At 44.7% G+C, this 25,490-nt stretch overlaps 1 protein-coding gene across 1 annotated transcript in view; it reads right to left on the bottom strand.

The window, feature by feature from the left end:
* Positions 1 to 25,490, bottom strand: part of CAPN9 (calpain 9) — a gene marked incomplete at its 3' end in the record, with an annotated part of 565,834 nt that overhangs the window by 257,980 nt on the left and 282,364 nt on the right. Inside the window, exon 10 of the mRNA XM_082250935.1 lies at positions 24,483 to 24,640. Coding sequence (XP_082107061.1) covers positions 24,483 to 24,640 — 158 coding nt within the window. The remainder of the gene's footprint in view (positions 1 to 24,482; positions 24,641 to 25,490) is intronic.

Genomic DNA, 25,490 nt, shown 5'->3' with positions numbered 1-25,490 from the left:
TATATTCCCCCTCCTCATAGTATGCCTGACGCTGGAAAAACCTCAGACGTTCAGCACCTGAGGTGTTAATACGTACAGTATAAGGGCCTCCTGGGCAGCCAACCACCCTTCCCTGTTTGTCTCCGATGGGTCTGCTATGTAGCGAGCCTCAAACCGGGCTACCAAACCATCAGCCTGTGTCCCCTGAGCAGCCGTGTTCTTCTTGATGGCCTGAATCTCTTTGATGAACATGCCCCGTAAATAGGCCTTAAAAGCCTCCCATTGGAGACCCAGCTCCCCCACAGCATTGTGTATCACCCAAAACTCCCTCATAGCAGCTCTAAGCTGATCATGGGAAGGAAACAAGTGTAACCAAAAAGCATTTAGTTTCTACAGTGCCCTCTGTAATGTGGCGGCTGGGCGCACAGCCAGGCACACCACCAAAGGGGAATGATTCGAGGAGCATAACGGATACTTTCGACATATCTGATAGCGGATGAGGAGCAAAGGCATAGATCAATGCGTGACAAAGAGGTGTGGGTTTTAGAAAAGCAGAAAAAGACCCTGGTACCAGGATTACAAAGCCGCCATAGGTCTGTCCATCCCAATTCCTCAGCAAACTTTGCCAAGGCCGAGCGACCCATGCCTCCACTCCCCACCGCAGCAGAATTTCGATCCAACTGAGCATCAAACACACAATTAAAGTCACCCATAATATAGACCGGGACTTCCAGATGGTTCATGAGATATAGCACCAGCCGTCTAAGGACTTCACTGTGGAATGGTGGTGGTATATAGATGAAGGCCAGGACACAGTGTACAGTATACAATTTACAGTAGATAAACACAAACCGTCCCTCACTGTCAACTAGGCTATGATGTTCCTGAAAGTCAAGAGGCTGATGGATCAGCACACTCACCCCAAGGTAGTATGCAGTGTGCGTAGAGTGGTATTCCCAGCCCACCCAGGCATAGTGCAGCCAGGATCGTGATTCAGCATCCAAATGGGTCTCCTGCAACGAACAGATGGCTGGAAAATGCCTGCGCAGGGCCGCAGAAACCATAGACTTCTTAAGTGGGTCCCTCAGTCCCCGAACATTCCAGGAAAGAATCGGGACTGCAGTCATGGTGGGTGACAGTACATCAGAACCTCAGGGTGTTTATGAACACTGGCCAGCAGGAACCGTAGAAGGCGGGGCAGGAGGCAGCGGGATAAGAACCCTGGGCAAGTACAGCTACCGCTAGCTAGGTAGGAAAGGTAAGCAGACTCCGGACTCCAAGACCAGAAGGCCAACAGGGCCTTCCAACAGAAGGTGAACAGTAAAAATAACAAAACTCCGGACCGTGGGCGCCCCAAATTAACACACAGTCTCCTACGTTCAGGGCCCTCACCCACCGGAGTCACAAACATCGTCCCTGGGGAGATCCCCAGATCGTTTCCCACTCCCATGACGAGGACAACAGGTCCCATCAGCAGCAGGGAGAAAACTGAGTAACTTCAGCAGTAAAAAAAAAAAAAGGGGGGTAAGCACAAGCAAGTAGGGGAACCAAGATTCTGCGGTACGGACAGATCCTTAAAGCTCCAGAGCAACGAAGAGAATCTTGTGTCCCCACCGATCTCCAGGGTAGTATTCCACAAAAAGGGGGGAGAACAAAAAACACAAGGGGTCACCACCCCACAAGACTTCAGGGCAGATAGCCTCAGTCATCACCAGCATTCGGAGGCGGCGGGTGTGGACGAAGGATTCGTTTCAGTCAATCCAGGAAGAAGCTTCCGTCGGATCCTCAAAAAAGTGGTGTTGGCCCCCAGCAATAACACGGAGCTTCGCCGGGTAGAGCATGGCATAAGAAGCTTGTAATTTCTGCAGACGTTGCTTGACCGTGAAGAATTTCGCCCTACTCCTGTGCACCTCAGCAGAAAAGTCCGGGTAAAATGAGACCCGCACCCCGTTGTACTGAATGTCCCAGGTTCCCTCGCCAACCTCAGAATGGTTTCCTTGTCTCGATAGTTAAGCAGGCGGGCCAGCATGGTTCTTGGTGGGCGGCCCGGTTGCAGGGGGCGAGGGGGGACCCTGTGGGCCCTCTCCACAGCATAGAGAGGAGAAAAGGCGTCCCTGCCAAAAGTTTCCTTAAGCCAGGATACCACAAATTCCATGGGGTCCCTCCCTTCCACCTTTTCAGGTAGGCCCACAATTCGCACGTTGTTCCGCCGGAGGCGGTTTTCCACATCTTCCGCCCGCTATTCCAGGGCCCTGGTCAGACCAGCGGTGTGGTGGGACTTCCTGGTCAAGGGGGGCAACTGGTCTTCCAGGTCGCGAACCCGCCCCTCCACTGCAGTGGTACGCTCCCTGACCTTCTGGAGGTCCTGTCTAAGAAGGGACACAGCTTCAGTTAGGCCTCTGACTGTTTCTTAAGGTGGTCCACAGAAGCATTACATCTGTTAATGGCCCGCAGGATGTCAGCAAGCGTGGGCTGTTCATCTTCACCCCTGTCTCCCCCCTCCACATCCTCCACAAACTCAGCTGCACAGTCCTCCTCCCCGGGTGCGCTCCCGCCCGGGATGTCCGTCCCAGGGCCGCCGGAGCCAGCGCTAGTGTCCGGTTGCTTCCCCTTCCCCGCAGAGCCAGGGGACTTTTGTGCATAATAGCGTATGTCGCGCTGCGGCTCTTTCGGCGGGTTTTTAGGGGGCTTAGAGAACTTACTGGAGGAGGCAGGCTTCTCGGATCCTCTCGTCCGTTGTGGTAGGCCTTGTGCGACGCCATCTTGGGGCCCAGACATTCCGGATTCTTCACGGGTCTTGCGGCGGAGCATCGCCCAGGAACGAGGAGAGGTGAGCACCGGAATGTACCCGACGGTACAAGGAAGCGATGGTGACACGGTAAGTATTGGTGGAGACCGGGGAAAGGATCAAAGCACGGATTTCAGCGGGAGCTCAGTGAGATGCGTCCTCTCACATGCCGCTCCTGGCCACGCCCCCCCCTTTTGGCTATATTTGATATGATTCCAAAGACCTCTGCCCAGTAGGTTGTCAGAAGTGGGCAGTGCCAAAGAATGTGTGGCAGATCTCCCATTTGGTTACAACCCCGCCAGCATCTGTTGGATACCCGAGAGTCAAATTTAGCAATTCTCGATGGGGTCATGTACCAGTGTTGGAGACTTTTAGTTCTAAGTAGGGTTGAGCGAACCCGGACTGTAATGTTCGTACCGGACTTTTGGGTATTCGGTACCCGAACCCGAACATTTCACTGTATGTTTGGGTACTGTCCGTTGTTCGGTAACATGCTTTTAATGTTTTGGCGTGGTTTTAATGGCACGCTTTCAACAGGTGCAAGGCAGCCAATCAGCAAGCGTTTAACTAGTGTGCCCTAGAAGCCATCACAGCCATTTCTAGTAATGGCATGGCTGTGATAGGCCAGTGCAACATGTGACCCAGACTCTATATAAGCTGGAGTCACACAGCGCCGCGCATCACTCTGCTAATACTACTGTAGGGAGAGGTTCCTGACTGCTACTGCTGAGGGACAGATAGGACTTTACTATAGGGCGAGGCTGGAGAGATTACTTGTAGGGAAAGCATAGGAGGAACAATCTGCTTTATCATACAGCGATCTACATTGATTTGATTTTGTGGGGTGCAGTGAACAATGTTTTTTCCAGGAGGGAGAGAGGAGTTTACTGTAGGGCCAGGCTGGAGAGATTGCTTGTAGGGAAAGCGTAGATAGGAACAATCTGCTTTAATCAGACAGCGATCTACATTGATTGTATTGTGTGAGGGTGCAGTAGAACAATCTTTATGCCCTGACCTGAGCCAAGTGAGGAGGAGAAGAAAGAAACAAAAAAATGTTATCAGTCTGTTAGGCGTGCGGTGCTGCACATTTCATGCAACCTCAGTGCATATGTGTGTGCTTGATCTGCATTGAAAAAAGAAAAAAAAATTTTTTCCTTCATATTTAACCACTTAAGCCCCGGAGGATTTGGCTGCTAAACGACCAGGGGGTATTTTGCGATTCGGCACTGCGTGACTTTAACGGACAATTGCGCGGTCGTGCGACGCTGTACCTAAACGAATTTGATGTCCTTTTTTTTCCCACAAACAGAGCTTTCTTTTGGTGGTATTTGATCACCTGTGCGCTTTTTACTTTTTGCGATATAAACAAAAAAAAGAGCGTAAATTTTGCAAAAATAACAATATTTTTCAAATTTTTTTATATGAAATTCCCCAAAAAAAAAATGTAAAAATCAAAATTTTTTAACATTTTCGGCCAATTTGGTTTATCCTACCTATGTTTGGTAAAAAAAATCGCAAAAAGCGTATTTTTATTGGTTTGCGCAAAAGTTATCGCGTTTACTAACAAAGGGAAAGATTTTGGTCATTTTTGTTGTTTTTTTTTTTAACGCGTAATGGCGGCGATCTGCGATTTTTTTTCCGGTACTGCGACATTGCGGCGGACAGATCGGACCCTTGACTGACATTTTTGACACTTTTGGGGTTACCAGTGACATTTCTACAGTAATCAGTGCTATACATATGCACTGTTACTGTAAAAATACACTGGTAGTGAAGGGGTTAACTTTATTTGGGAGGGAGGGGCTGTGTGTGTCCCTAGGGGCGTGCTTTCTACTGTGATTGGCTGTGGCTTGAGGTGTAAGGACACTGATCAACGGTTCTACATAGTAGATCCGTCTGATCAGTGTTTTTACACCGAGGAGAATGACAGGTGGCTTGTTTACACAAGCTGTCTGACTTTCTCCCTCTATCCCGACGATCGCCGAGTGACCAGCGGACATCGGGTCCGCCAGTCACATGCGCGGGGGGGGTCCGTGACCGCGCGGGAGCGGGAGCGCGCCTCCGCGGGCGCACGCTCGCTCCCCAGACCCTCCCAGGCTAGTGACGTTAATTAACGTCACTCTGCCTGGCTGGGGCTGACCGCCGCAGTAAATCTACTTGCGGCGGTCGGCAAGCGGTTAACTTTAAAGACTGTATGTCAGACAGACATTGCTTTTCTAACCTCCTCTTCAAAAAGCACCAATGTGAGGGGAAAATAATTATTTTACAGTATTTAGGGTAAAAAAAATATTTTTCAGTTTTTCATTCATATATTACAGTGAGATACACCCATTGCATATTGTTGTATTGCGCCTTGCAATAAAAAAAAAAAAAAGATTTAGGGGACAAAAGAGTTTATTGCTGCCCTGTCCGCATATGTTACAGTGACATACACCCATTGCATACTGTTCTATTGCGCCGTGCAATAAAAAAAAAATATTTAGGGGACAAAAGAGTTTATTGCTGCCCTGTCCGCATATGTTACAGTGACATACACCCATTGCATACTGTTCTATTGTGCCGTGCAATAAAAAAAAAACTATTTAGGGGACAAAAGAGTTTATTGCTGCCCTGTCCGCATATGTTACAGTGACATACACCCATTGCATACTGTTCTCTTGCACCGTGCAATAAAAAAACTATTTAGGGGACAAAAGAGTTTATTGCTGCTATGTCCGCATATATTACAGTGACATACACCCATTGCATACTGTTCTATTGCGCCTTGCAATAAAAAAAATATTTAGGGGACAAATTGATTGCGGCCCTGTCTGCATATGTTACAGTGACATACAGCCATTGCATACTGTTGTATTGCGCTTTGCAATAAAAAAACGATTTAGCGGACCAAAAGAGTTTATTGCTGCCCTGTCCGCATATGTTACAGTGACATACACCCATTGCATACTGTTATATTGCGCCTTGCAATAAAAAAACTATTTAGGGGACAAAAAAAGTTGATTGCAGCCCTGTCTGCATATGTTACGGTGACATACACCTATTGCGTACTGTTGTATTGTGCCTTGCAATAAAAAACTATTTAGGGGACCAAAAGAGTTTATTGCGGCCCTGTCCGCATACTGTATGTTACAGTGACATACACCCATTGCGTACTGTTGAATTGCGCCTTGCATTAAAAAAAACTATTTAGGGGACCAAAAAAGTTGATTGCGGCCCTGTCTGCATATGTTACAGTGAGATACACCCATTGCGTACTGTTGTATTGCGCCTTGCAATAAAAAAAACTATTTAGGGGACAAAAGAGTTTATTGCTGCCATGTCCGCATATGTTACATTGACATACACCCATTGCATACTGTTCTATTGTGCCGTGCAATAAAAAAAAATATTTAGGGGACAAAAGAGTTTATTGCTGCCCTGTCCGCATATGTTACAGTGACATACACCCATTGCATACTGTTCTATTGTGACGTGCAATAAAAAAAAACTATTTAGGGGACAAAAGAGTTTATTGCTGCTATGTCCGCATATATTACAGTGACATACACCCATTGCATACTGTTCTATTGTGCCTTGCAATAAAAAAAATATTTAGGGGACAAAAAAGTTGATTGCGGCCCTGTCTGCATATGTTACAGTGACATACACCCATTGTATACTGTTGTATTGGGCCTTGCAATAAAAAAAAATATTTAGGGGACAAAAGAGTTTATTGCTGCCCTGTCCGCATATGTTACATTGACATACACCCATTGCATACTGTTCTATTGCGCCGTGCAATAAAAAAAAATATTTAGGGGACAAAAGAGTTTATTGCTGCCCTGTCCGCATATGTTACAGTGACATACACCCATTGCATACTGTTCTATTGTGCCGTGCAATAAAAAAAAAACTATTTAGTGGACAAAAGAGTTTATTGCTGCCCTGTCCGCATATGTTACAGTGACATACACCCATTGCATACTGTTATATTGCGCCTTGCAATAAAAAAAACTATTTAGGGGACAAAAAAAGTTGATTGCAGCCCTGTCTGCATATGTTACGGTGACATACACCTATTGCGTACTGTTGTATTGTGCCTTGCAATAAAAAACTATTTAGGGGACCAAAAGAGTTTATTGCGGCCCTGTCCGCATACTGTATGTTACAGTGACATACACCCATTGCGTACTGTTGAATTGCGCCTTGCAATAAAAAAAACTATTTAGGGGACCAAAAAGTTGATTGTGGCCCTGTCTGCATATGTTACAGTGAGATACACCCATTGCGTACTGTTGTATTGCACCTTGCAATAAAAAAACTATTTAGGGGACAAAAGAGTTTATTGCTGCCCTATCCACATATGTTACAGTGACATACACCCATTGCATACTGTTCTTTTGCGCCGTGCAATAAAAAAAATATTTAGGGGACAAAAGAGTTTATTGCTACCCTGTCCGCATATGTTACAGTGACATACACTCATTGCATACTGTTCCATTGTGCCTTGCAATAAAAAAACTATTTAGGGAACAAAAAAGTTAATTGCGGCCCTGTCTGCATATGTTACAGTGACATACACCCATTGCGTACTGCTGTATTGTGCCATGCAATAAAAAAAACATTTAGGGGCAAAAAATTTTAATGCGCCCCTGTCCGCATATGTTACAGTGAGATACACCCATTGCGTACTGTTGTATTGCGCCTTGCAATAAAAAACTATTTAGGGGACCAAAAAAGTTGATTGCGGCCCGGTCCGCATATGTTACAGTGAGATACACCCATTGCGTACTGTTGTATTGCGCCTTGCAATAAAAAAAACTATTTAGGGGACAAAAGAGTTTATTGCTGCCATGTCCGCATATGTTACAGTGACATACACCCATTGCATACTGTTCTATTGCGCCTTGCAATAAAAAACTATTTAGGGGACAAAAAAGTTGATTGCGGCCCTGTCTGCATATGTTACAGTGACATACACCCATTGTATACTGTTGTATTGCGCCTTGCAATAAAAAAAAATATTTAGGGGACAAAAGAGTTTATTGCTGCCCTGTCCGCATATGTTACAGTGACATACACCCATTGCATACTGTTCTATTGTGCCGTGCAATAAAAAAAAAACTATTTAGTGGACAAAAGAGTTTATTGCTGCCCTGTCCGCATATGTTACAGTGACATACACCCATTGCATACTGTTCTCTTGCACCGTGCAATAAAAAAAACTATTTAGGGGACAAAAGAGTTTATTGCTGCTATGTTCGCATATATTACAGTGACATACACCCATTGCATACTGTTCTATTGCGCCTTGCAATAAAAAAACTATTTAGGGGACAAATTGAATGCGGCCCTGTCTGCATATGTTACAGTGACATACAGCCATTGCATACTGTTGTATTGCGCTTTGCAATAAAAAAAAACGGTTTAGCGGACCAAAAGAGTTTATTGTTGCCCTGTCCGCATATGTTACAGTGACAAACACCCATTGCGTACTGTTGAATTGCGCCTTGCAATAAAAAAATCTATTTAGGAAACAAAAAAAGTTGATTGCGGCCCTGTCTGCATATGTTACAGTGAGATACACCCATTGCATACAGTTCTATTGCGCCGTGCAAAAAAAATAAAACTATTTAGGAGGACAAAAAAGTTTATTGCTGCCCTGTCCGCATAAGTTACAGTGACATACACCCATTGCATACTGTTCTATTGCGCCGTGCATTAAAAAAAAATATTTAGGGGACATAAGAGTTAATTGCCGTCCTGTCCGCATATGTTACAGTGACATACACCCATTGCATACTGTTCTATTGCGCCGTGCAATAAAAAAAAACTATTTAGAGGACAAAAGAGTTTATTGCTGCCCTGTCCGCATATGTTACAGTGACATACACCCATTGCATACTGTTCTATTGTGCCGTGCAATAAAAAAAACTATTTAGGGGACAAAAGAGTTTATTGCTGCCCTGTCCGCATATGTTACAGTGACATACACCCATTGCATACTGTTATATTGCGCCTTGCAATAAAAAAACTATTTAGGGGACAAAAAAAGTTGATTGCAGCCCTGTCTGCATATGTTACGGTGACATACACCTATTGCGTACTGTTGTATTGTGCCTTGCAATAAAAAACTATTTAGGGGACCAAAAGAGTTTATTGCGGCCCTGTCCGCATACTGTATGTTACAGTGACATACATCCATTGCGTACTGTTGAATTGCGCCTTGCAATAAAAAAAACTATTTAGGGGACCAAAAAGTTGATTGCGGCCCTGTCTGCATATGTTACAGTGAGATACACCCATTGCCTACTGTTGTATTGCGCCTTGCAATAAAAAAACTATTTAGGGGACAAAAGAGTTTATTGCTGCCCTATCCACATATGTTACAGTGACATACACCCATTGCATACTGTTCTTTTGCGCCGTGCAATAAAAAAACTATTTAGGGGACAAAAGAGTTTATTGCTGCCCTGTCCACATATGTTACAGTGACATACACTCATTGCATACTGTTCCATTGCGCCTTGCAATAAAAAAACTATTTATGGAATAAAAAAGTTAATTGCGGCCCTGTCTGCATATGTTACAGTGACATACACCCATTGCGTACTGCTGTATTGTGCCATGCAATAAAAAACTATTTAGGGGACCAAAAAAGTTGATTGCGGCCTGGTCTGCATATGTTACAGTGAGATACCCCCATTGTGTACTCTTGTATTGCGCCTTGCAATAAAAAAAACTATATAGGGGACCAAAAAGTTGGATTGCGGCCCTGTCTGCATATGTTACAGTGAGATACACCCATTGCGTTCTGTTGAATTGCGCCTTTCAATAAAAAATCTATTTAGGGGACAAAAGAGATTATTGCTGCCCTGTCCGCATATGTTACAGTGACATACACCCATTGCATACTGTTCTATTGCGCCTTGCAATAAAAAAAACTATTTAGGGGACAAAAAAAGTTGATTGCGGCCCTGTCTGCATATGTTACAGTGAGATACACCCATTGTGTACTGCTGTATTGCTCCGTGCAGTAAAAAAAACTATTTAGGGGACAAAAGAGTTAATTGCTGCCCTGTCCGCATATGTTACAGTGACTTACACCCATTGCGTACTGTTGAATTGCACCTTGCAATAAAAAAAAAACTATTTAGGGGACCAAAAAAGTTGATTGCGGAGTGCGCATGCGCGTCAATTCCTATATGGACGTCTGACCCCGGAGCTCCGCGCCGCCTCAGCCACTAAAGCCCGCACAAGTGAGCAGACTTTACCTCTCTGATGTCTTCCTTCTCTAAACTGCTGGAGAGGGGTCTTGTCAGCACTGCAACTCAAATCACTAACTCAATCCATAAGGATATCATACAACTAGGCAGCCGTATTGAGTTGATGGAAAAGAAAACTGACCAGACCATAGCTCGTATGAATCAAAATTCTACCCGCATTCAAGAACTCCAGGACCAACTTGACTTTACCACCTCTAAATTAGATGATCTGGAGAATAGATCACGACGTTATAACTTCAGGATTAGGGGACTACCTGAATCTGTTAAAGATGTCCACACAGCGGTCCGCACATTCCTCAAGGACCTTATCCCCAACATCGCTGATAACCGCCTGGAACTGGATAGAGCTCATAGAGCCCGCCAACCGCCACGTGCTGATGGTCTTCCTAGAGACATCATTGTCAAGTCAATCATTTTTACGCTGTGAAAGAGGAAGTAATGCGTCTCTCTCGCATGGCGGATCAGCTTGCTATTCAAGGATCCCCCATTCAAGTCTTTGCGGATCTCTCCCCCTACACCATACAGCGGAGAAGATCTCTGAAACCGCTTCTCCTAATCCTGATCCAGAAGAATGTTTCCTATCGCTGGTCCTTTCCGTTTCGTCTGAACTTTTCCCTCCACAACAAATCCTATGGTTTCTCGTCGTTTCAAGATGGTGAAAAATTCTACTACAATTGGGTATCATCTCCCAAGATCATCTGCCTTCTTCTCAACTGAGGGGTCCGACTACATCGAAACGCCCTTCGCCTCCGAGCCCTTTGACCCCCCTGTGGGTTAAACAACAATCCAAGAGATATAGAGAAGCAAGACCACCCTGATTGGACCCCCATGGAGGAATTCTTGTGACCTGTTTTTTTTTGCTTTGTAATCTCCAATTATGAAGCCCTCGTTCTTAGATGATTTGAGAACTCTCCCACCACTTTAGTACACGTACTTGTTCTCTGCCACCTCCTCCCCCCCTTTTTTCTTTATTTTTTTCTTTCCCTGTCTTTCCTGTTTTTGCCCCGTCCCGATTCCCTGCCGCTATACACACGGAGGGGGATAACGTTATTCCCGTGCACCCTCTATAGCAGCTAATCACCTACTCACTACCGGTCACCGTTCTGTGCTTCCAATTCATTTGTAATGCAATGTTTCATACACTACGTTTAATTTAGACAAAGTCTGCTCTTATCTGTTTGAAAAGTTTTTTTGGTTGCTTTTTCATAGGACGGCTGAGGCGGTTGCCATGCGCCTCAATTAGTCTTTGCGCTGAATATTAGATCTGCACTTAGAGTCCTTGTCGCTCTATTTTCCGGAGGACGCCCCTCTCTCCTCTTTTTTGGGACTCCAGGAAAATAGTTGGACCGACTTCCCTATCCCATCAGGGACCTGGGAACTCGGTCTCCTTGTTTGTTTTGTTTGTTGTTTCTGTATATTTTGCTATTAAGGGCCCACCGAGATTCTTGGTGCGTTCTATTTACTCCAATGGTAACATTTCTCTGCATGTCTCCGATGGGGTTTCCCCGTTCCACAGTCATCCTTCCTCTCCTGGCTCCCCGCACGTTTCCACACCAGACGGCCTGGCCGGGATCTCCTACTCATCTGGTGCGGTAAGTACTTTTTAGTTTGGGATATAGCTCACCTCTCTGATCCATCATGACGACATCACCCACACCTTCACACCTTAAAGTAGCCTCGCACAACACGCAGGGTCTTAACTCTCCTGTTAAGCGACGGAAAATTTTTCAGATGTATCATTCCCAAAAACTTGATGTTGTCCTTTTGCAGGAGACACACTTCCCTGATAGCTACCGCCCCTCTTTTCTACATCATAAATACGATAAATTCTACCTTGCCAATGCTAACAATAAAACCAAAGGGGTTGCAATCTGTCTAGCTAGACATCTTCACTTTTCCCTTTCCAAACTGGTCACGGACCCTGATGGTCCCTACATTCTTGTCTCAGGCACTATAGATGGGTCTAGCTATACCTTCATCTCATATTATGCCCCGAATAGGGGTCAAGCACAGTTTTTTTCTGACTTGTTACTCAAACTCTCACCCCTCTTTGAGGGCTTTGTAGTTCTAGGCGGTGACACGAACCTAGCATTGGACCGCACAGTGGATAACTCGACACCTAGGGCCCTTAAAAATAAACACCTTCCTAGACAAAGCACGAAAATTGCTAAATCTATCTACGCCTCTAACCTCACTGATATTTGGACTATACTCACTACTCGGCACCACATCGTACATATTCGCGCATTGACCATATTTTCATTAAAACTTCTACCATCCCTCTTGCTCTGAAATCCACTATCAGAGACACGGCACTTTCGGACCATGCACTAGTTACGCTCACCATATCCCAGACACGATACTCTGACAACACTTTTCGGTGGTGCCTTAATGAATCTATTTTGAGCAATCAGTCCCATTGCACACTTATTAATAATTCCCTTCGAGACTACTTTCTCACTAATGATACTGAGGACTAGGGATGATCGAACGGTTCGGGTCGACCATCGGTTCGACCCGAACATTGACTGTTTGAGGTTCTGCCGAATTCCGAGCTTTTTGCTGAAAAAGTTCGGAATTCGGCAACCAGAACTGACCAAAATGCAATGGGACAGGAAATGGGCTTTAAAAGCCCGTGATTGGACTAGAACCATCAGTAAAAGCCAATTGAGGGGGCAGGAGAATGCTAGGAATGTGATTGGAGTGACTAGGGGGTCCAGACGCCAATCATTAGTGAATACGCCCCCCAGGATATAAGATAGCCCCGCCAAATTCCTAGCATTGTAATACAGGGACGTGGAAGAGAGTGGAAGCAGTTCTGTTACTTCTGCTTCAAAGTGTCATTTAGCAATTATTAGTGTGAGGAAAGGGATATCTAGTGTAGTTAGGGTACTATTTTCCACTATAGTTAGATTTAATTATCTAGTTTCTGTAGGGAAAGTGTTAAGTGTAAGGGAACCGTAGTGTAGTGTAGGGTTAACTGATTCTGACTGCTATGGCAGGGTGACAAAACCCTTCCATGTCAGGGTGACCGCTATAGAGAAAAGATCGTTTCTCTTAGGTCACTTATAGAACAACGATATGGTTTCTCACCTGTCACCCTGCTTTTTGCTGCAGGTGTTTATAGGGCTTTTTTGAGGACATGTTTGGAGTCAGGCATGACATCTGAACTTCTGTGTAGGGGTATATATACACACACACACACACACACACGTATGTATATATACACATACACATATATAGGTGTGAAAGTAGCAGAGCACTATGCTTGCACTAATGAAATAATTAACAGGCATATGTCTCCGCTCCTATTACACCTATATGTGTGTATGTGTACAAAAACATATAAGTGTGTGTGTATATATACCCCTATACAGAAGTTCAGATGTTTTGCCTGCCTCCAAAGACCCCAAAAAAATGCCCCAAAAAAAACGCCTGCTGCAAAAACACACCTGGGCGTTTTTGTAGCTCGCGTTTTTTTGGGCATTTTTTGGGCGTCTTTGGAGTCAGGCATGACATCTGAACTTCTGTGTAGGGGTATATATACACACACACACATGTATGTATATATACACATACACATATATAGGTGTGGAAGTAGCAGAACACTATGCTTGCGCTAATGAAATAATTAACAGGCATATGTCTCCGCTCCTATCACACCTATATGTGTGTATGTGTATAAATACATATAAGTGTGTGTGTATATATATACCCCTATACAGAAGTTCAGATGTTTTGCCTGCCTCCAAAGACCCCCAAAAAAATGCCCAAAAAAACGTCTGCTGCAAAAACACACCTGGGCGTTTTTGTAGCTGGCGTTTTTTTGGGAGGCAGGCAAAACATCTGAACTTCTGTATAGGGGTATATATACACACACACTTATATGTATTTATACACATACACACATATAGGTGTTATAGCAGAGAAGCCATATGGGTGTTAATTATTTCATTAGCGCAAGCATAGTGTTCTGCTACTTTCACACATATATGTGTATGTGTATATATACATACATGTGTGTGTGTATATATACCCCTACACAGAAGTTCTGATGTTATGCCTGCCTCCAAAGACCCCCAAAAAATGCCCAAAAAAACGCTTGTTACAAAACCGGCAAGGTGTGAAAATAGCGGAGCCATATCCCTGTTCTATATTAATTCTAAAACAAATTATCTTTTTTTTTCTGGTTCTGGACATGCTACAGAGCTGAAACTTCACAGGTACACTTTTTAGACCTCCCAGACACTAAATCCAAAGAAATCTAATTTTTTTTTTCAATAATTTTTTCAATAATTGGCTCTCTATCAAAAATGACAATTTTTAAGAACGTTTTTTTGTGTGATTAATAGTCCCTGGGGCATGACCCAGAACCCTAGGCACTTTTTAGGGGCATTTATTGGGTTTTAGGGCTTCAAAATGGTGTTTTTTGATTCCAGAAGTTCGGGTCCCATTGATTTTAATGGGGTTCTGAAATCCGAACTGAACTTTCAGGAAATTCGGGTGTTCTGGTCGAACCGAACTTTTCAAAAGTTCGATCATCCCTACTGAGGACGTATCCCCCGCAGTCCTATGGGCGGCGCACAAACCCTCTATCAGGGGTCACATAATCCAACTCTCATCACGACGCAAACGGGATCAAAAACAGCGGGTATCTACTCTAAACTCTGCCTTTTTGGCCTTGTCAAAGAAACATAAAGCTCACCCCTCTGCAGCCACCCTTGCCCAACTAGACTCTGCCCGCCTAGAGCTGAATCTAGCGCTCACTACTGAAGCTAAGAAGCAGATTAGATGGTCGGGGGCTCGCCTCTACCATCAACGAGACAAAATAGGTTCAAAACTTGCTGCTAAAATTACCCCTAAACATCACGCCCCTTCTATTCCCAAAATCCACACTAAACTGGGAGACCTTACACAACATCCCCATAAGGTCCTGGCTGCATTTCAGGAATTCTATTCCGACCTCTACTCTGCTTCTGATACACCCTCTAGGCTTCTGGAGACCTTCCTGGATGATATTCCGCTCCCCACACTCTAAATCCTTAGAAAAACCAATCTCGGATTCAGAGATCCTTATGGTTATAAAATCCCTGAAACTCCGATCTGCCCCAGGCCATGATGGATTCTCTAACCTTTATTATAAAAAATTTGACATGGTCCTCGCCCCCTTATATGGCCCGTTTTTTTAACTCTCTCCGCGATGGTCACAGCCTAGATAAGGACTTGAATTCTGCTATCATCTCATTAATCCCTAAACCGGGCAAGGACCCGAGCGAAGTCAGTAATTACCGACCCATTTCCTTGATTAACAACGATCTTAAGATCCTTACTAAAGTTTTGACCAATCGGCTATCCTCTTTTATAGCTCGTTATGTCCACATAGACCAAGCTGGGTTCATCCCGGGCCGTCAAGGCACTGATCAGATCCGAAGGGCCATAGACATAATTTCTTTACTCCAATCTCAATGGGATGGGGGTAGCAAACAGGAAGGCTACCTCCTTTCGATTGACCTACACAAGGCATTTGATTCGGTCAGGTGGCCGTATCTTTTTGAGATATTGAAAAGATGGGGCTTTGGTCCAAACTTCAGAAGCTTGCTTCAATCACTTTACTCCTCACCTGTGGCCCAGATTCGTATAGCTGGTCAGTACTCCACTCCCTTTCCCATGCGGCGGGGTATGCGGCCAGGCTGCCCATTATCTCCGATTATCTTCGCTATTGCGATAGAGATGTTAGCCATCGCGATTCGGAGGCACCAAGATATTAAAGGGGTCACTTGCGGACACTCCGAACACAAATGCGCTCTCTTCGCGGATGATCTCCTACTGTTCGTCACCTCCCCCCTCACCTCCATGCCCAACATACTCAAACTTCTACGGGATTTTAGACATAACTCAGGATTACAGGTGAATATGCCCAAATCTACGGCTCTAAATATCTCCGTCCCCAACAGCCTTGTAGATAACCTTCGTTCATACTTCCCATTTACTTGGAATACTCATTCTATTCCTTATCTGGGCATTAATCTTCCTAATACTATTGACAGGCTTTATTCAGTAAACTATCCCGGGATGTTCAAAAAATTGGAAGCAGACCTCAGAATATGGGCTTAAATGGAACTTTCCTGGATAGGCAGAATCAACACTGTCAAAATGACCCTACTGCCCTGCATCCTCTATCTTTTCAGGTCGCTACCTATCCCTCTTAAAAAATCGCAACTCGCGCACTTACAATCTGAAATTGTACGCTATTCTTGGGGGAATAAAGTTCATCGTTGCACGAAATGTATCCTATTCCGTAGGAAATAAGATGGAGGACTTGGTCTTCCGAACTTGTGGTGGTACTACCAGGCGGCTCAACTCTCCCAAATATCTATGGTATATGTTAAAGGCCCAAAACCGGACTGGGTCCAGATTGAACGCCAAGCGGTTCCACACAATACTATTGATTATCTTTTATGGTGTATTCCTAAACACAGACCTCCCGTTCTTGCCCTGACACTGTCTCATTCTCTTCATCTCTGTGATACACTACATAAGCAACCCTCTCTGGTCTCAGTTCTGAGACCTTTAACTCACTTATTCCACAATCCAAATTTTCCCCCTGGCATGGACATTGGAGCCTTCAAGTGGTGGCTCAATAAGGGCCTCTTTAGAATCTGACACTTCTTCAACAGACTAGGCCCCCTCACGCAAAGTCATTTGCACTAAACTACTTAAAATGCCTCCTTCTGAAATTTTTTGATATTTACAAATCTCTCATTTCCTACACTCCCTGTGGCACGACAAAAACGAACCCCCTTCCCTGACACCCTACGAAAATTGGTGCTCTAACATAATGGATCAGAGAGGTGGGATCTCCATCATTTATGCTTCCTTGGCGGAAGCCACAGACAAACCTTCCTATGTCCGCTCATGGGAATCTGATCTAGGATCAGAGGCCACCCAGGATATATGGTCCCTAAACTTCCGACGCTCCTTTAAGGGCATCCTCAATGTCTCCCTGATTGAGGCTAATGTGAAAGTTTTCCTTAGATGGTACAGGGTCCTGGCCAGGTTGGCTACCATGTTCCCCAATGCGTCCCCCTTATGCTTCCGAAATTGCGGCTTGGTGGGCTCCATGTTTCACACGTGGTGGTCCTGCCCAAGAATTAGATCTTTCTGGAACAAGATTTTCCACCTGTTGCGGAAAATCTCAGGATTAGCTATACCCCAAGACCCCAAGATTGCTCTTCTCAACTTTAAAATTGACAAGGCCCCTAAACATATGTCTAGGCTCCTCTTTTTCATTTTGTTAGGAGCCAAAATGACACTTGCTAGGTCTTGGAAGCGGGAGGGAATTTCGATTCATGCAGTAAAGCAAAAGTCTCCTGGATTATGACGCAAGAAAAACTAGCCAGTATCCTTCTCGACAAAGAACATCTATTTGAAGCAGTTTGGAAACCTTGGGCTGTCTACTCTAAGACCCCACTACTCCCAGGACACTTTACACCCACCCGCGGAGACCCCTGAGGAGACTTGCCCTACCTTCTTCTCCTGCTCGCCTTTTTCCTCTTTTTCTTTCCTCCTCTCTACTCACCCTATTTCCTCCCTCCTCACTATTATTTCCTTCTCTTTCTCTACACTACCTCTGTTCTGAATTTATGGCACTTCTGGAATTTTGTTATTTCAACTCATTCAGCCGCAGTTGACTCCAATCTACACAGCTCCGCCTTTAAGGGGCTAACTGGGTTTTTTTTTCAATTGCCTCCTGCAGCTGATTCCTTTACTGTTATGGCATATAACTTACTGGCACGGAACATTCCAACCTTCAGGGACGTTGAGAGGACTACTTTATTAGTCTCCTGGCACAGTTAGTCCCCAATAGGGGTGCCTGGATCGTTAGATGATTTGTTACTTACGTTGTATGTCTTCCTCAATCTCTTAGGTTTGCGTGACTTCACAGTCCAAATTTCTTTTGTTATGATGTACACGCCATGTTTACACCATGTTATACCTTGTTGTTATTCTCAACCTGCTGAGCAGTTTGATGCTTTCCTGTTCATTTATGTTTGAAACTAATAAAAATCTTTGACAACTAAAAAGTTGATTGCGGCCCTGTCTGCATATGTTACAGTGAGATACACCCATTGCATACTGTTGTATTGCGCCTTGCAATAAAAAAACTATTTAGGGGACCAAAAAAGTTGATTGCGGCCCTGTCTGCATATGTTACAGTGGGATACACCCATTGCGTACTGTTGTATTGCGCCTTGCAATAAAAAAACGATTTCAGGGACCAAAAAAGTTGATTGCGGCCCTGTCTGCATATGCTACAGTGAGATACACCCATTGCGTACTGTTGTATTGCGCCTTGCAATAAAAAAACTATTTTGGGGACCAAAAAAGTTGATTGTGGCCCTTTCTGCATATGCTACAGTGAAATAAACCCATTGCGTACTGTTGTATTGCACCTTGCAATAAAAAAACTATTTAGGGGACCAAAAAAGTTGATTGCGGCCCTGTCTGCATATGTTACAGTGACATACACCCATTGCATACTGTTCTATTGCGCCGTGCAATAAAAAAAACTATTTAGAGGACAAAAGAGTTTATTGCTGCCCTGTCCGCATATGTTACAGTGAGATACACCCATTGCGTACTGTTGAATTGCGCCTTGCAATAAAAAAAACTATTTAGGGGACAGAAAGATATTATATTGCGGCTTAGTCTGTATCTGTACGTGTGTGATACACTCGTCGGATACTGTTATTCTAGTCCGCTATTCAATAAACACCCATTTAGGGAAAAAATATTACATCGCGGCATATCCTGTATCTGTACGTGTGAGATACACCCGTTGTATACTGTTGTTCTAGTCCGCTATTCAATAAACACCCATTTAGGGAAAAAATATTACATTGCGGCTTAGTCTGCATAATTTACTGTGAGATACACTCGTTGTATACTGTTGTTCTAGTCCGCTATTCAATAAACACCTATTTAGGGAAAAAATATTAAATTGTGGCCTAGTCTGTATCTGTACGTGTGAGATACACCCGTTGTATACTGTTGTTCTAGTCCGCTATTCAATAAACACCCATTTAGGGAAAAAATATTAAATTACGGCCTAGTCTGTATCTGTACGTGTGAGATACACCCGTGGTATACTTTTGTTCAACTCCGCTATTCAATAAACACCCATTTTGGGAAAAAATATTAAATTGCGGCCTAGTCTGTATCTGTACGTGTGAGATACACCCATTGTATACTGTTGTATTGCGCCTTGCAATAAAAACCCATTTCGGGTAAGATCCAAAATTCGATAAATATGAGGAGAAGGTCAAATAAGGGATGTGGCCTGGGTCGTGGTGTTGCTGGTGGAGCTCCTATTGCAAGGAGAGGACATGGTTGATCTGTGCCAGCTACACGCACAGGTGAAATGCCTTCCTCAGCTGCGAGTAGACGACAGAACCTGCAGCAGTATTTGGCAGGGCCTAATGTGCCTCTACAAATGTTGAGGCCAGAAGAAGTACAGGCAATAGTAGATTGGGTTGCTGACGGTGCCCCCAGTTCCTTCACATTGTCTCCCACCCAGTCTTCTGCTGAAAGGTCAGAGTTGGCACGTGCAGCCGATGTCCTTCAAACTGTCACCGCACCCCCTTGCAAATCAGCCAAGCAGTCTGAGCCCCAATTCATGCAGCAATCTCTTCTTCTTTTTGATGACTCTGTTAGCATGGTTTCCCAGGGCCATCCACCTAGCCCTGCCCCAGAAGTGGAAGAGATTGAGTGCACTGATGCCCAACCAATTATGTCTCCAGATGAGTACATGGGAGGACCATCGCAGCACGTCTCGGATGATGACAAAACACAGGTGTCAACTGATGCGGAATTCCGAATTGTGGAGACCGACAAGGAGGGCTGGGGTGAAGACTGGGTGGAAGATGATGTGGAGGAAGATGAGGTCCTCGACCCCATATGGAATCAACGTCAATCAGAGCCTGAAGCGAGGCATAAACCTTCTCAACCTGAGCACAACCTGCATGGCCAGGCATCTAAGTGCAAAGCACGAGCTGCAGTGGAGTGCACACCTCAAAAACCAAGAAAGGTCTCTGGCTCCTCCTGCTTCCTCTTCTGCTGCTGCAGTCTCGGCCTCTTCATCCACCTCTGTAGTGACAGTGGCACCTGCCACCCCGCAAACAGAGGATCCACCAGCAACACCACCACCTGGGTCACCAACAACCATCTCCACAATGTCCCGTGGAAGCGTTCAGCTTTCTATCTCCCAAACAGGAGCGGAAGAGGAAGTAACCCCCTACCCACCCGCGATCCCTGGGCCTGAATGCCAGCATTTCAAAATTCCTGGCCTTTGAAATGCTGTCATTCCGGCTGGTGGAGACGCAGAGTTTTAAGAGCCTTATGGCAGTGGCTGTCCCACAGTACGTCATGCCCAGCCGCCACTACTTTTCCAAGCAAGCCATCCCTTCCTTGCACAACCAAGTGGGGGCCAAAATCAGGTGTGCACTGTGCAACGCCATCTGTGGCAAGGTCCACCTAACTACGGATACGTGGACCAGTAAGCACGGTCAGGGACGTTATATCTCCCTAACAGCACACTGGGTAAATGCAGTGGCGGCTGGGCCTGAGGCGGATAGCAGTTTGGCGCATGTCCTTCCACCACCGAGGATTGCAGAGTGCTTCAGTTTGCCTCCTGTTCCTAACTCCTCCTACTCCGCTTCCTCATCCTCTACCGCCTCCTCTTCCGGTCAGCGTAACACCTTCACCACCAACTTCAGCATAGCCAGGGGTAAACGACAGCAGGCAGTTTTAAAACTTGCCTGTTTGGGTGAAAAACCACACACCGCGCAGGGGTTGTGGAGGGGCATTGAACTGCAGACCGATGAGTGGTTGTTGCTGCCAGTGAGCCTCATGCCTGGCCTGGTGGTGTGCGATAACGGGCGAAATCTCATAGCAGCTCTGGGCCTAGCCGGTTTGACACACATCCCTTGCCTGGCGCATGTGCTGAATTTGATGGTGCAGAGGTTCCTTAGAATTTCCCCCGATATGTCAGAGCTGCTGCACAAAGTGCGGGCAGTCTGTGCGCACTTTCGGCGTTCTCACCCTGCTGCTGCTTGCCTGTCAGTGCTGCAGCGTAACTTTGGCCTTTCCGCTCACCGCCTCATATGTGACATGCCCACAAGGTGGAACTCCACCTTGCACATGCTGGCCAGACTGTGCGAGCAGCAGCAGGCCATAGTGGAGCTTCAGCTGCAGCATGCACGCGTGAGTCGCTCTGCGGAACAGCACCACTTCACCACCAATAACCGGGCCACCATGCGAGACCTGTGTGCCTTGTTGCGCTGTTTCGAGTACTCCACCAACATGGCCACAACCGATGACGCTGTTCTCAGTTTAACTATCCCACTTCTATGCCTTCTTGAAAAAACACTTTGGGCGATGATGGAAGAGGATGTGCACAGGATGAGGAGGAGGAGGATGAAGAGGAAACATTTCCAAGGCTTTCAGGGCAGTCATTCGCAAATGGCTCCGAGGGTGGGTTCCTGCACACACAAATGCCAGGGACAATTGTCCAGCAGGGGCACAGTTCTGGAGGATGATGAGGATGAGAAGGAGGAGATGGAGGAGGATATGAAACCATGTTCACAGCAGGATGGCACCCTGGCCAGCTCATGGCCATCACTGGTGCGTGGCTGGGTGGATACAGAGGACACAGAGGATACACCTCCCACAGAGGACAGCTTTTCGTTGCCTCTGGGCAGCCTGGCACACATGAGCGATTACATGCTGCAGTGTCTCCACAACGACCGCCGAGTTTCCCACATAGTAACTTGTTCTGATTACTGGGTGGCCACCCTGCTGGATCCCCGTTACTTAATTCCCTCACTGGAGAGTGATCGCAAGATGCGCGAGTACAAGCGCACGCTGGTAGACGCGCTGCTGGTGGCATTCCCACCTGACAGCGGGGACACAGTGGAAGCACAAGGCCAAAGCAGTGGAGGAGGAGGAAGAGGTCGTCAACGCTGCCAGGGCACCGCCAGCACCTCAGAAGGCAGGGTTAGCATGGCCGACATGTGGAAAAGCTTTGTCAGCACGCCACAACAAGCAGCAGCAGCAGCAGCAGCTGATATGGAACGTCTTAGCAGGAGGCAGCATTTCACTAACATGGTGGAGCAGTGTGTGTGCACACGCCTAGACGTACTGAATGACGGGTCTGCCCCCTTCAACTTCTGGGTGTCCAAGTTGGGCACATGGCCTGAGTGTTCCCTTTACGCCTTGGAGGTGCTGGCCTGCCCTACAGCCAGTGTATTATCTGAATGGGTTTTTACCACGGCTGGGGGCGTTATCACAGACAAGCGCATCCGCCTGTCCAGAGCCAAAATGAACCAGGCATGGATCCCACAGGACTTGTCTGTACCTTGTGAAGAATAGTCATGTATACCAGCCTACCCAGCCATTGCTGGATTTGATCTTTCTTACCCTTTTGGGGTGTACCCAAATTTAAATTTTTTTTTTATTAAAAACCAAAACCAGCGTTGGCTACCTCATCCTCCTCCTCCACTGCCGCCACCGCTTCCACCTACACCGCCATATCCTCCGCCACCTCAACCTCCTACTCCATATGGGCCTCGTCCTCCTCCTACATCATTCAAGATGTTTTTTTTTATTTTTCTGTTTTTTTTTTTGTTGTTTTAAGTTATTTCCCTATCCACATTTGTTTGCAGAGCACTTGCCATGGTCTTAAGATGATTTTGCTGTCATTTGCAGCCCTCTAGCCCTTTCCCTGTATGTTTTAGAGGCATTTTAGTGCTCAAAAGTTCGGGTCTCCATTGACTTCAATGGGGTTCGGGATCGGGGCAAAGTTCGGGTTAAGTCCGGGTCACAAACCTAGACTTCGGTCGAACCCGATGACCCCGAACATCCAGGTGTTTGCTCAACTCTAGTTCTAAGTTCTATCAGGGTGGTGTAGGATGTGGCTGTATACGTAGCTCTGCAGGCGTGAAGCCATTGGTGATCTGTGTAGGATTTGCCAAGGTCCTCTTCCCATTGTTGTAGTTAAGCATTCTTGATAAAGTGCCTTTTTTGTTGGAGAGTATTATAGAACAACGAAATTCCCTTCTGAGGGGGCGTGGTAGGTTGCAGGAAATTTCAGTAGATTCCTTTGATAATACTTTCACCATGTTTTTGGATAGGAAGTCTTTGATGTCTTGCAAACAAAAGGGTTGAGGCTGTGCGTGTTCAGTATTATAGTTGAGGTTATATAAGTTTGAATAGTACTTTTCAAATTCCAGCGCAATTTCTGTATTTTTTGTTATGTTAGAGCTAGAACTTGTATGTAAATGATGGACTTCGCTTTTTTGGTGTGTAGTGCCTGCACTAGGAGGTGACTGCAATTATTACCAACTTCATAGAATAGTTTTTGGGTTAGCAAGAATTTATTTTGTGTTCTCCTGTCGAGTTCTTCTTTAAGTTTATTTTGGGCTTCCTGGAGATCTGTTAGTGTGTCGTGAGCAAGTGTTTTCTTGTGAACTGCCTGCAAACGCTTGATTTGGGCTAAGAGGTCGTTTACGTTGGCCTTTTTCTCTTTTCTGATTGCAGAGGAGAGCGCTATAGACCTGCCTCTAATTACACATTTATGAGCTTCCCACTGCGTCATATGAGATGTGTCAGAGGTGGAATTTTTTTTTTAAATATTCAGTGAGAGTGGCCTGAATTTCTTCAGCCCTTTTATGGTGCTTTTTATTTTTAATATATTTCAAAACAAACTTCTTTCACGTTGTCATTATGGGGTATTGTTTGTAGAATTTTGAGGAAAATAATGAATTTAATCCATTTTTGGAATAAGGCTGTAACATAACATGTGGAAAAAGTGAAGTGCTGTGAATACTTTCCGGATGCACTGTAGTCTCATATTTTATCATTTACAAAAAATGTGGTGATTTTATTGTATTCTTGTGATTTTATTGTATTTTTTTTTTTTTTTTTTACTAAAAATAAAGATTTGATAAACAGTAGCACGATTATGGCGTGACATAGAAAATTGCAACTACCATAATTTTACTCTGTATTTCCTACACTTACAAAAATATACGCTGTATATTGTTTTGGGAGTTCTGTTCAGTGTTCAGTGTTCATGTAATAAATGTGCATTTTTTCATGCATGTGAAAATTAAACATTTTCCTTTCAGCCAAGATTAATGTACACTACCTTCCCCTGGCAACTTTCTGCACCCCACCCCATGTTGCTTGTTTGAACTTTTCTATAAACTGGTCACACAGGAAAATTCTACATTGTGTATATTCAGATTTGTCCAGCAGATTTTGATTTAATTATTTGTATGCAATTCCATACCTGCATTCTAAAAAAGCTAACTGATTCTAGATGCTGTTCTTCCTTATGTGTGTAAAATGAAAACAAAATGTCAATGCACTGAATACTACAGAAAACAAACCTGATAAACTGCATATCCTATAGTTAACAGTTCAGCTCCCACTTTTTTTAACTTCCGCCTGTTCTTTTGCATTAGAGCTGCAATAAAAGTACACTCATTGCGGCCATCATCCTCCTCTTTGAGGCTCAGCTTAACCTGGGGATTTGTCCAAAAGGTTTCTAAAAAGAGAATTATCATACTGTAAGTATCATCTATTAAAAAGGAGTCTTACAACAAACAGAAAACAAAAAAATATAATGTAAGAAAATATCCCAATAGATGTAAGAAACGTTGTTAAATTTTTTTAAAAATTTATTTAATTAATTAAATTATTATTATTTTTTTTTAATTAACAGAAAAAATAATGATACAATATAACTGCAAATGATTAACTAATAAAATCCCTTTCTTGGAGTAGAATACGGGACACAAGACTTTTAGTCATTATCATAGGTTTATGCAGCAACCTTTAGGTAAATGGACACTAAAAAAAAAAAACGGTTGCAATAGCAATGAGGAACCTGTGTCACATACTGTACTCCAGAAAATCGATTTTATTGGTAAGTTAACAATCCTATTTTCTCAGTCATGCAGTACAGGACACGGTCCTTACCATAGAACTTTCAAAAGCAGTACAACTGAGAAGGGTGGTAGTGGTGGGGGAGGGGGCGACAGCAATCAACAGGCCCACAGAACAATGGGTCAAGAATGGCTTGATAGAACTTAGAGAGCAACCTGTAGCAACATATGCCTGAAGGTGGCATCAGAAGAGGCCTGAACATCTACATGACAGATCTTAAACATGTGAACAGAAGATCAAGCAGCAGCCTAGCAAATCTGAGAAAATGTTTGATGTTGAAAAGCATATGCGGTATTAAAAGATCTAAAAGAGTGTGCCCTAACAGGGCAGGGATACATCCTATCCTTCTGACTCTAAGTTTCAGATGATAATTTGTCTAAACCAACTAGTAATGGTGAAGGGGGAACAGGGAGTCTAGATCTAAGTGCCTAAAAAAGCAGTGCCCAGGA

This window comes from Pelophylax lessonae (assembly GCF_965119305.1).
Source record: "Pelophylax lessonae genome assembly, chromosome: 3".
NCBI lineage: Eukaryota > Metazoa > Chordata > Amphibia > Anura > Ranidae > Pelophylax > Pelophylax lessonae.
The sequence above is the reverse complement of the archived record's forward strand: the minus strand, read 5'-3'. Positions and strand labels throughout refer to the sequence as shown.